General features: G+C 34.1%; 1 protein-coding gene across 14 annotated transcripts in view; it reads left to right on the plus strand.

Moving 5' to 3' along the window:
* Positions 1-11,893, plus strand: part of Scalloped (TEA domain transcription factor 1 homolog scalloped) — a 160,016-nt gene that overhangs the window by 142,893 nt on the left and 5,230 nt on the right. For 13 of the 14 annotated variants that reach the window (XM_072899240.1, XM_072899236.1, XM_072899242.1 and 10 more), the window contains 5 exons: positions 1,725-1,855; positions 7,829-7,981; positions 10,216-10,431; positions 10,822-11,051; positions 11,185-11,419. In XM_072899240.1, coding sequence (XP_072755341.1) covers positions 1,725-1,855; positions 7,829-7,981; positions 10,216-10,431; positions 10,822-11,051; positions 11,185-11,419 — 965 coding nt within the window. The remainder of the gene's footprint in view (positions 1-1,724; positions 1,856-7,828; positions 7,982-10,215; positions 10,432-10,821; positions 11,052-11,184; positions 11,420-11,893) is intronic. The other variant, XM_072899248.1, reaches the window with a different exon arrangement.

The raw sequence follows: 11,893 nt of genomic DNA on the forward strand, positions 1-11,893 counted from the left end.
AATTAGAATTTATGACGAGCGCGCTTTATCACCCGCTAAATTTAGCCGCGAGTTTTGCGCGAAATAGTTTTCACGCGGTAGCGAAGCTGCTCTTTTTCCCGTAAATTGTTTGTCATTTAACATCCTCCGCAATGTCGAGATAATCTGTATCATCTGTCACGAGGTGAACCATGCTTGGTCAGTGGTCGTAGTTTTAATTATTTTACTTGGTTTTTATCGAAACTGTGTTATTATAAATTATCACTTTTCATTCATGTAAAATGGATTGCATCATTGTAGCCATAAAAAAAACTCAAAAAATTAAAATATGTATATAAATAATTCTGATTACATATTCATAAATCTATTCTCTATATTAATTAATTGTTTGCATACAAACATATTACATAAACATTACATAAAGATCGGAATATCCATTAAATATCGTATTTTTAGTTATGATAATATAATAAATCTAAAGAGCGAGAACCGATGGTAGATGAAGTCTGACGAGACATATAACTTCCAGTCTAAAATGCAATCGTTTGATTTAAATACGTCGATGATTGGCTCGGCTTTGCTTTAAAGCGCATTTTATCTGACGCTTCTGCGAGGCAACTCTCTCAAAGCCTATTTCGAGCGGTTGCTCGAGAGTTTGTTTGAATTCGTTCGATCTGCTTCTCGTCAATTCTAGAAGGAATTCCCGCATCCGAGACTCGGGAGAATGCAATCTTCGTCACGGAGCTTTCATTTCCCAGGACTGATCCTGACGCTTCTACGGATACCACGATTGTTTGTTTCCATTCCCGGCGAGGAAATCAGAATTTATTGAAGCGTCCAGTTTTTTCGACTCGAGAGAAGGGAAAACAGATAAATAGGCAGAGAGAAAGAGATGGATTTAAATGAGAATTTGAAAAGTCAGATAGTACTTTTTTGGCGAAAAGCTTACTGTACGAAAGAGACGATTTTTTAATTGCCATTAATTATAAAGGAATTGATTCTATCTATAGTTGTTTTAATTTGCTTTTAAAGCAATATATCAAACAACAATATATCTGACATCACATTACTTTTTAAGCGTCGTTAAATTTATTTATAAATGTCACTTGATAAATTATCATTAAATATTAATAGAATAAGAATATGGGTGATTTGACTTTTATTTTAATTAATTATCCAATGTATTTACATGATTATATTTTATCAAAGATTCTTGTTTAATTATATGTTTGCTAACTGATGTATTACATGATAGGTACATTTTTATACAATGTATATTAATTATTTTTCCTGATTATAGGCAGGAAACGAATAAGGAAATTCAAGTAACGGCAAAAACAATAATTATATTTTTTTAATACAAGAAAAAGCGAAATAAATTATTCAGATTAACTTAGATTATCGACAATATAAATTAAATTATTTACAATTGCTTCTTATTCTCTCTCAAAAAGAAAACGACATATTTCATTTAACAATTTAAATTTTACTTTTCTTGTTTTTAACACATTGTAAAATATAATGTGTTTCATTTAAAACAAAGGTACGTTAGCAAAAAAAAAAAAAAAAAAAAAAAAAAACTGGACGAAAGTAATAGAACTTTTTCTATTCCCTCGTATGCTTCAAGTTTATTTTTTGTTTTTGCAGAAAAATATTGCGTCCGGTTGTGTATGTTTATGCAATTTATTTTACAACGATGTCAGAGTAATGAACTTTAATCTGATACATAATTGGTCTTGTTGCAGGTCGCAACGAGCTGATCGCCCGTTATATTAAATTGAGGACCGGTAAGACGAGAACGCGAAAACAAGTATCTTCGCACATACAGGTTCTCGCGAGAAGAAAACTCCGGGAAATACAGGCAAAACTCAAAGTGGTAAGTATTATGACACTTATATATGTTTCTCAATCAAACGTTTTCTTAACACTTTTCAATACCATCGAGTCCGATATCGCGCGACTTGATAGTGTATACCTTACCTCTTTCGTGGAGGGACAATCAACGAATTTATTTTTTTTGTGTGAACAATTTGAATTACATTATTTGTATAAACGCGATATTCTGCGATTATCGAAATAAATTACACGACAGCGGCGATTTAACGCGTTATTATGATAATGAAATGCGAAATAAATACGATTATATGTGATTATTTATTTAACAGTATTATAATACTTGATATTATAACACATCGCGTTGTTTGATAATATATTGAATAAAATATTGCACGCATAAACACGCTCGTGTAAATGCGATACGTTGAATTGATATTTCAATCTTGTTAATGGCAAAGTTTTTATTCTCTTAAAGTATAGTTGATATATGTATACTGAAAAACTTGTGTATTATATACAAGTTTAAGAAACGATAATCACAATTATCACAATTATATCTCAAGAAATTTATTACACGATATAAATTTCTCCATCAAAAAAGAGCGATTAATAGATTGTTTTACATATTGACTTTTATATTATTTTATCTTAAAGATAAAAAAATAGGAATGTTACATAAGAAAAAATATAGAAGAAAGATAATTTTAATTCGATAATTTGAGTATATTTTTAAATATTTTTCATGTATTATTTATGTATATTTTTCATTATAAAATATTTTTCTTCCTGTATAATCACTTTTATTTCAATTTTTTGTGAGATTCAGGATTTGAGAATATTGCATTTAAAGGATTGTATTTCTTTATATACTGGACAATTTTTTTTATCAACAATCAAACATTCAAGCGAACCGCTGGATGTTGGGATAATCGGAATTCTGTTGTATTTCACATTTTCTACCTCGCAGAATCCTACGTCGGATAGTAATAGCGATAATATTAAATCTCGATCGCGCGGCGATGTGCGAGCATTAACGGGTGATAGCCGCTGCGGAATCATTTTCGACGAGAGGGAGGGACACGCATATCGAGAGGAGCATTGCCGCGGGATAAATCACGCGTAAAAATGAACCCAGCCCCGTTTAATCAACAGCTGAATTATTAAAGCGATTCGCGAACAATTGCGCGCCGGTTAATAAATCAAAGCACGGCGGTGCAATCGCTGGTGCCTCCATTTCGCCGATGGGCGGTAAAATAGCGGGAGACAGAAGGCACGAAAGAGAGAAAGAGATAGGTAGGTAGGGAGGGACGGAGGGAGGGAGGGAGAGAGAGAGAAAGAGAGAGAAATAGAGAGCATTGTGTTTATACAGGATCGGTCAATATTCGGAAATAGAAAAAAGTGGAAAAACAAGCCGAGCGTGTAAATTAACCGTGCGATTGCATGCAACACTCTGGTAAAACTCTCGTTCGAAGGAAAAAACTTGCATTTAATCGAGGACGATAAATCAAATTTTTTTTCGGATATTCCGCGCAATCTGGACGAGACTACCAAACAGTTGGATCGTTAAATTATATCGCGTAAATGTATTAGCTCGCCATCTCCGATATAGATTTAATTAGTAAAATTTTCAGTGAAAGAATTCTGCGCGCGATTGGAAATTTTCGCGATACAATCCTGAAATCCGTTTTCGGAGAGGTAATATTTTTTAAGACAAGACAAAGAATGTCAAGGTATCGACATACTTTCTGTAGTGCAAAGCTATTGAAAATGAGAGTTTTCACGAGCTAAGTTTCAAGGACACAAATAGATAACAAAACTTCATTGTTCATTCAATTTCAAGTGAACTTTAGCCGAGTTTCGAGTCGAGATTTAGTTAGAAACAATGTGCTGCAATATAAATGAGGATGTTTCTCGATCACTCTTTCTTCCATAAGGATTTTTATCTCAAGTTTAAATAATAAAACTGCCCATCTCACATGTTTTATAACCGCGATTCATCCTGCATATATTAATATTTAATTTTTTTATATTCTCACTGTTACATTTTTTATATAATATCCTTATATAAAAGCCTTTTAAAAAGCCACGAAAAGTACAGCAGGCCCCTATTCTGAAACTTTATAAGGCATGCGTTACCAGATTTATACTTATGTAAAAAAATGTGTTATAGTTACAACGCATGCATTAAAAGTTACAAAATAGGCTCGCAGGAAAACGCCGGCGTTCCTCGAACAATTTTAATTACATATGCGACATTCATGTAATAAGATGTCGTCTGTTTTCGTGCTACGGTGCCATTTATGAAATACTTGCGCGGGTTTCCGTTTTTAAGAGTATGGTCAGCCGCAGCTGCAGCAGCAACTGCAACTGCAGTGGCCGCATACCGCGGACATTATTCAGGAAAGTAGCGGGTGGGGTCCACCGTGACGTAATTTTCTGGTTTCCGCTTTTCAGAAAGGGTGAACGCCCCGCCGCGCCGCGGCTTTTGTTTGTTGCTCAAGAGGGTTGCTGCCCCCCCCTGCGGTCGCGGATCGCGCGATTTATTCGGCCGGGAGGAGAAAAAAATTTCTCGCGACTTGACATTTTGTATTATGACACATGTATATACGTCTCAAACGCATGCATGCAAACGTACCGCTTTTATGCAAATCGTGCTGTTTGATTTCTTCGTCGATTCTGCGTCTTTTAAAATGAGGCAATTTTCAATTTAAAATTATATCTCGAATCTTACTTAATTGAACTAAAGTTAGTTTTAATCCATTAATAATAATCATTAAATAAAGGATCCTGACGATATGTGATATTTTTTCCTTTAAATTAAATATTATCTCTAGAATATTTTCAATTTTAAAAATAGATTTTTTTATGAGTTAGAAATAATTTTTTAAAAATATTTTTTTAGTTGGAAACACGCCACCTTATTTTTCGCAAATTTTAAAATTTATACGTTTTTACCCGTCAGCTTTTGTTGTCAGCAATACAAAAACAAAAAAAGGGAAATTAAAATTTTAAATCTTTTAAAGGACGTTTAAATCCTTTTCTTTAATTCACTGATAAACATATGACAAAAATATATTACACTCTTTGAATAGATATTCCCGAATTTTCAATTTTAATTCTCTTGTATTTCTTTTAGCACATTTGTCATTTTCTTTTAACAACACGTAATACGTTTTATGCGGAGTTCGATTTAACTTTTGTGCTCGCAAATTTTACACGCACTGCGCTCATCAAACGAGGTTACACCGACTATCACAGTTTATTGAGAGAGAGAGAGAAAGAGAGAGAGAGAGAGAGAGAGAGAGAGAAAGATCGCGTCCGCCGTTTTATCTATTTTGGAAATAATTGCACCGGGCATTACGGCGTAATTAATTGTTGCGGTGTAAACGTACTCCCGATAACGGGGCGGCGTGGACGGGGGTTGTAGCGGTTGTAGAAAGGGGTCGCGGAGGGGGGTGCCCAAAAACGGGCAGCGTTTCAGAATGTCGATAAACATGTCCAACCCGTTACCCGCCCAATCCTCTGCATTCCTGGCGTGTATTCGAGAGATGAAGGGCAAGAGAGAGAGAGAGAGAGAGAGAGAGAGAGAGAGAGAGAGAGAGAGAGAGAGAGAGAGAGGGGGGGGTAGAGAGAGAAGAGGCAGCGTGTGGGACGAAGGGTGGAAATTAAAAAAAGCGACACGGACTGCACCCTCTCAATTAACCGAATTGATTTTCTGCTGCAAATTCAGCGCGCGCTCTGCACAACGTGAACAACGGCCCGCACAACGAAATGGACTTTTCGCGGGTAATCGATGTCATCCAACATTCATAAAAAATTGCATTCTACCCGGCGAAATTCGCTCACGGCTGAAAACCGCTCTGTAAATCGACCTTACGTGATGGTTAATCTGCCAATTCGTTGTATTTCGATTGTATTTTAAACCAAAATTAAAAAATTAAAATAAATTAAATTAGAGTCTAATTAAGAAGAACATCCGGCATTCGCGTGCGTATGTGTAAGTCCGGTTGAAAAGTAACGCGCTCTAAAAGTACTTGTAAAAAAAACTTCTACTCTGATGAAATCATGTAGATCGATTGTTTATATAGCAAATACATATATACATATATTCAAATTTTCTTAATTAATTAACTCAATTAAATTTATTGACATGCCTGCGAGATACATTTTTTTTTATTAAAATTCTTTTTTATGGTCTGATTTTCATTTTTAATTCATTTGCATGCTTATTTAACATGTTCACTTTAAACTAAACATTATCCAATATATTCTTATATTATTCTACCTTAAGCTGATAAGATAAGCTATAACGCTTTGTTAGATACTTTAATTTTTATACCTCGCTAGTTTGAAATTAAAATTTTAATATTAAAGCAAAATTTACATGAAATTAACTAATAATAAAGTTAATTTTTTTCTATTTGAAATTATCAAGATCAATTCGAGATGAAAGTTTAATTTTCAATTATTTCCAAGTCAGAGAAGCACTATCAATATTCTTACGCATCGACAATTTTGAAAAAATAAAATTCACCTGTGGATTGATCGAAAAACCGGTAAATAATAGGAACGGCGGCAGTTCTTTGTGTGCTTCGAAGCGAACACGCGAGGGGCGTAAACAACGTCGAGAGCAAAATGCAACCCGTGATTTTCGGTCGCACCGTCGGCTAAATTCTTTATTGCTCGCATCGTTACGCGGGCGGCGCTTCATTCCGGTCGACCGGCACTCGTAGTGACTCCTCCATTACGGATTTATGAACGAAATTGAAAATCCCCGTGGGGACGGGGTGAGAGGGTGAGACGAGAATAAGCGCGCGGGCAGGGGCGGGGGGAGTGAATCGGTGAGGAGAGATTGGATGATGGTGGTGGGCACGGCAATTTTCCGAACGTCACGGCAACGAACCACCTCTCGTTCGCCTCGTCAGCGATTTTCGGTCGGGCGCTGATTAAAACGACGGCTTTCCGATAAAAGCGCGCCGAATTCCCGCGAATTTCTGTTGCAACCGGACTCGCGCCCCCCCCTCCCCTCCCCTCCCCTCCCCTCCCCTCCCCGTCGCCGGTTGTTTCTGCAATCAACTGCACTGCGCGCGATCGCGATCGATTTCATCGACGCGACGCGCGATGGACGGAAACAAAAAAAAAATTATCGCGAGGGGAAGGAAAAAAAAAGGGACGCTGGTAATCGTGCGTTCGAGAGCGGCAAATTGATTCGCATCATTGAGAATGTTACGAATTTATTTGCCGGCTGTTGATTGATATCGCGAGTGCCGAATGTCGCAAATTCTCCGATTTTTCGATCGCCATGGCGTGTTTGTCCCTCCACGAAGTGAACGATAAAAAAAAAACGCGTACCGAAATTTATCGGATACACTGTTAAATATTTATACAAAAAGGTGAATTGATTCCTGTATTAAAAATTTGCTATTTTAATTATTATACATATTTATATGTTCTATTATAATTTGGTGTTTTATTTTATATTTTTTTGTAGAAAAAAAATATACAATTTTTATGTTAAATAATCGTATCTTAAAACTTAAATAACATGTTCTCTTACCAATTCGAAATCGATTTATTCTTAATCTATTTCTAAATCAACGCAGATATTAAATGTTTTTATTTATTTAAAAATAATTTAAAAATAAAAAGCTTATATATATTGCAAAATAAGTTTTTCTTTTTCAGAATTTTCAGAATTTTCAATATTCGCAATTTTATTACAAAAATATTGCATTAAGAAATTGCCTACCGGCTTTCGTCGAAATATATTTTTTAATAAAAAAACATGTCAAATCGATTTGTTATAAATAAAATTTGTTCTAGCAATTTTGGAGCACAATCTAACTTATATTTATCCATTTTAGAATCCATGAAGTCTCGACGACTTTTCAACGTAGTGCTTATAATTAAAAAAAATATAAGCAGATAATATGATAGTCAATCTCTGATAAGATCGATAATATAATAATATTTCGTTTGGCATAACGTGGTAATCGGTCTGAAAATTTGTCAGGATAATGCCACCAAGGAGAAGACACTCCAGACAATGTCGAGCATGTCAAGCGCCCAGATAGTATCAGCTGGAAGTGCGATACACAACAAGATGCCCCCCGCTCTTGTGGGGCCCCTTGCCCTTGCTTCCACCCCTGTCTCCTATCCCGGAGCGGTAAGTCCTGATGTCGGAAAAAGAAACCCCTTGAGACATTTTTTTTTATTTCTTTTTTTTTTTTATAGGTCTTTTTCTTTTCAAAAGAGCCACGAGCTTTAGGGTGAGACGACGAGACGCCGTGAAGTACAGAGTAATTAAGTTAATCACCACGATACTGGTTTCGCATGACGGAGTCACTTTTAAATGAAACAAACAATTTCGATTTCTTCCACTTTATAAATTTTTTTTAATTATAGATTCTCTTGAATCGATTTATTAAGCGCTGAAAATGCAGTTGAACTCGTTATTGTCATCAAAGATCTATTACACACTTCATAAAATTCTGAAATTGAATTCACTTCGTAAAACTGAATTACCAGGGATATGGTTCTAAGATAATTTCGAAATATTTTAATTTTTAGAAAATATAATTAATTTTTTACGAAAAGGTAACGATAAAAGAATTGATATAAATTGACAGTTATCATTTATTCAAATAAAAAGAAACGACTTTGCGGTATCAGTGACTAATAAATGATATATTTTTGTTATGCATTTAGGGAGAAACCATTCTGAATTTAAGTGCTATCACTCATACAGATGAAAATGCAAGACATAAAATGTCTCGTCGTCTTTGAGGATATTTTATTTTTGTTATCAGTATTCTCGATTTGGCTTCTTCTTTTGAAGTTCGTGACTTGTTTCTAACCGCTTCGCCCATAACAGCTAATTGTTTAATGATGGCAATCAGTACCGTGTGGTTTGCCGACTGACAATCAGTTTTTTTGTGCTTTTCACGAGAGTTTGAGATATCAGTGCCACATCATAAAATATCATTAAAATGATATGCCAGAGGATTATAACGAATGGCATTGACTTAACAATGTTGCATTTATAGAAACAACATGCATTATTGACAATCTATTTGATCTCGTTAAAGATATTCAGCATTAATTCTTACATATAAAGTAATAGTATAATAATGTACAATTTTTAGCATCATTAAATAGGGTGAAATTACTTTTGATTAAACAACGCGACAAAAAAAATTAACAACTTGTCTTAATATTGTAAACACTTTTAGACTTCGAGATCAAATTTAACTACGTAGTTTTTATCTCATTTTTTGTATAAAAAAAGAGAAAAAAATAATAAATATTGATCGATTATAAGCGGTAAGAAAAAGTTAGCTTTCTCATTTCTTTTTTAATTATATTTTTGCTGTTTTGCTGTTTTGTTCTTTCATGCTTTTTTCATACCTCTGATTTAAGAAAGAGCAAAAATAAACAGCGGAAGAAAAGTGTGTTTTTCTGTAACATCAACTGCAAACTTTCTTTTCTTCATCGCGCGAAGGCTTTTGCGTCAAAAACTAACCATCCCTGGCAAAAGTGACACACCCCCTGGCTCTCTGCTGCTGCTACGTTGACCCTGGGGGCCCTTGTTGTGTATTGTTGAATTTGTCCGTCGCTCTAATCTTATATATATATATATATATATATATCATCTAGGTGTCAAACACACACACACACACACACACACACACACACACACACACACACACACACACACACACGTATATGTTTACATACATATATGTATGTATACATTAGACAAATGTGCATAACGAGAAATGTCGTTGTGGCTTATCAAAATTATTTCTCTTTTTTTTCTCTTTACATAATAACATTAGTATTTTGTTGTTGTTGTGTTGTTGTTGTTCTTTATTATTACTTGTGTTCGTTGATTTCGTTTCCTATCGCTCGTTCCTCGCCCGATGGCTCAATGGCTTACGGAAAACAAAAAGATTTTGTGAATTCTTCTTTTTTTTTTTACCGAAATATTTAAACATGATATTTCTAAAAAAATTATTAAAAAATTTAAGAGAAAAATAATATTTATATGCTATATTTATATACAAATTATAATGTACCTAATAAAATTATTTATTTATTCAAGAAAATTGTGAAAATACACGTTTAAGTTTTTTTAATAATCTGACAAAATAAATTCATTAACTTCTTTGCTTAACTGTGTTCTCAATATTAAATTTATTTATTTTGTATTAATACGAACGCGATTATATAATATAATCGTATTGTTATTTACAGATCTGACGCTAACTTGATAATTAAAATATCAATTATTTTATATTAATCAAATAACAATAAACGAATCATTATTAATAAACATTAATTGCGATATTGGCTAATCGTTAATTAACGTGTTGTAAACTCATTACGCAATATTTTCAGCAATTTTGGCAACCAGGCCTACAGCCTGGAACGTCCCAGGATGTCAAGCCGTTCCCTCAACCTCCCTACACCGGGAAACCGGCGACAGCAGTCTCGAGCGGTGACATAGTCCAGGCACAACCTCCACCGCCATGGGAAGGACGCGCCATCGCAACTCACAAACTCAGGCTTGTCGAGTTCTCGGCCTACATGGAGCAGCAAAGAGACCAGGACATTGTGGGTAGTGCCTAGCGAGTGATAGAGGAATAAGATCTAATTAGAGAAGATTTCGAAATAATCCAACTGTACACCTTGATATGAAAAATGCAAGCTATATATATATATATATATTTTTTTTCTTTTTTCAAAATATTATATCGTCAAAAATGCATATATTAATCTGATAAAAAATATAACAGTTAAGAAATTATGAAAAATTAATTGTAAATGATTAAATTAAAAACTCGAGATTAGATGCTGGTTCTATATAAAAAAAAGTCGTTGCTTTGATCAACTATAATATCAGTAAAATATTTGCTGTTCAGTTTTTTAGATAGATAATTGATGACTTTATAGAAATTACGATATAAATGTCTCACAAGTGAATTTTTCTCTTTTGTTTTTTAGTACCACAAACACCTATTCGTCCATATAGGAAGTTCCACAACTTATGCGGACCCGCTGCTAGAAGCAGTCGATGTTAAGCAGATATACGACAAATTCCCCGAAAAGAAGGGCGGTCTCAAGGAACTTTATGAAAAAGGACCACAGGCAGCTTTCTTTCTCGTTAAGTTTTGGGCTGATCTCAATAGTAACATCCAAGACGAAGCTGGAGCATTCTACGGCGTCACGAGCCAGTGAGTATATTATATATATTTATATATATATATAGATAAAGGCGCATATATATATATATATATATGCCTTTTCATTGTTCATATGATTTTAGTCTGACGTGAAATATTTGCATTGTATTTTGTATTGCGATAGATACGAGAGCAACGAGAACATGACGATAACGTGTTCGACGAAAGTGTGCTCATTCGGAAAGCAGGTGGTGGAAAAGGTGGAAACGGAGTATGCCAGGTTTGAAAATGGCAGGTTCGTTTACCGTATTAGCCGTTCACCTATGTGCGAGTATATGATTAATTTCATCCACAAACTGAAGCACCTGCCAGAGAAGTACATGATGAACAGCGTTCTCGAGAACTTCACCATCCTCCAGGTACGTTGACATTATTGTCATGTGTTAATTCTTATAATATCGTTTATATCTTTAAATTGATATTTAAAATACTAAGTCATTCTATCATATATAATATGTATATATTTATACAGTCAAACAGACATTTATTTATTCATTTTTTTAAGTCAAATTGCGCGTGTATCGTCAAAGTACGCTGACAAATCTTATTAATTTAAGATTAATGTTTTTGGTCTAATAATTCTTATAATTCTTTACAATTAAAATACATAAAAGAGTATTCTATTGAAATCAAGTATTCGATTATTCGAGTATTCGATCAAGTATACGATTTTCAAGTATTATAACTATTATTTGTTTATAATATATTTGATTTTATATCAAATAAAATATAATATCTTACAGAAAAAAATCAGAGTTATAAGTAGTTATAAATTTGCGTTATAAAAATTATAGAATAAATGGTGGATCGCAATGAAATTTTTCTCATTTTTA

Source organism: Anoplolepis gracilipes, chromosome 9 (assembly GCF_047496725.1).
Source record: "Anoplolepis gracilipes chromosome 9, ASM4749672v1, whole genome shotgun sequence".
In the NCBI taxonomy this organism is placed as follows: Eukaryota; Metazoa; Arthropoda; class Insecta; order Hymenoptera; family Formicidae; genus Anoplolepis; species Anoplolepis gracilipes.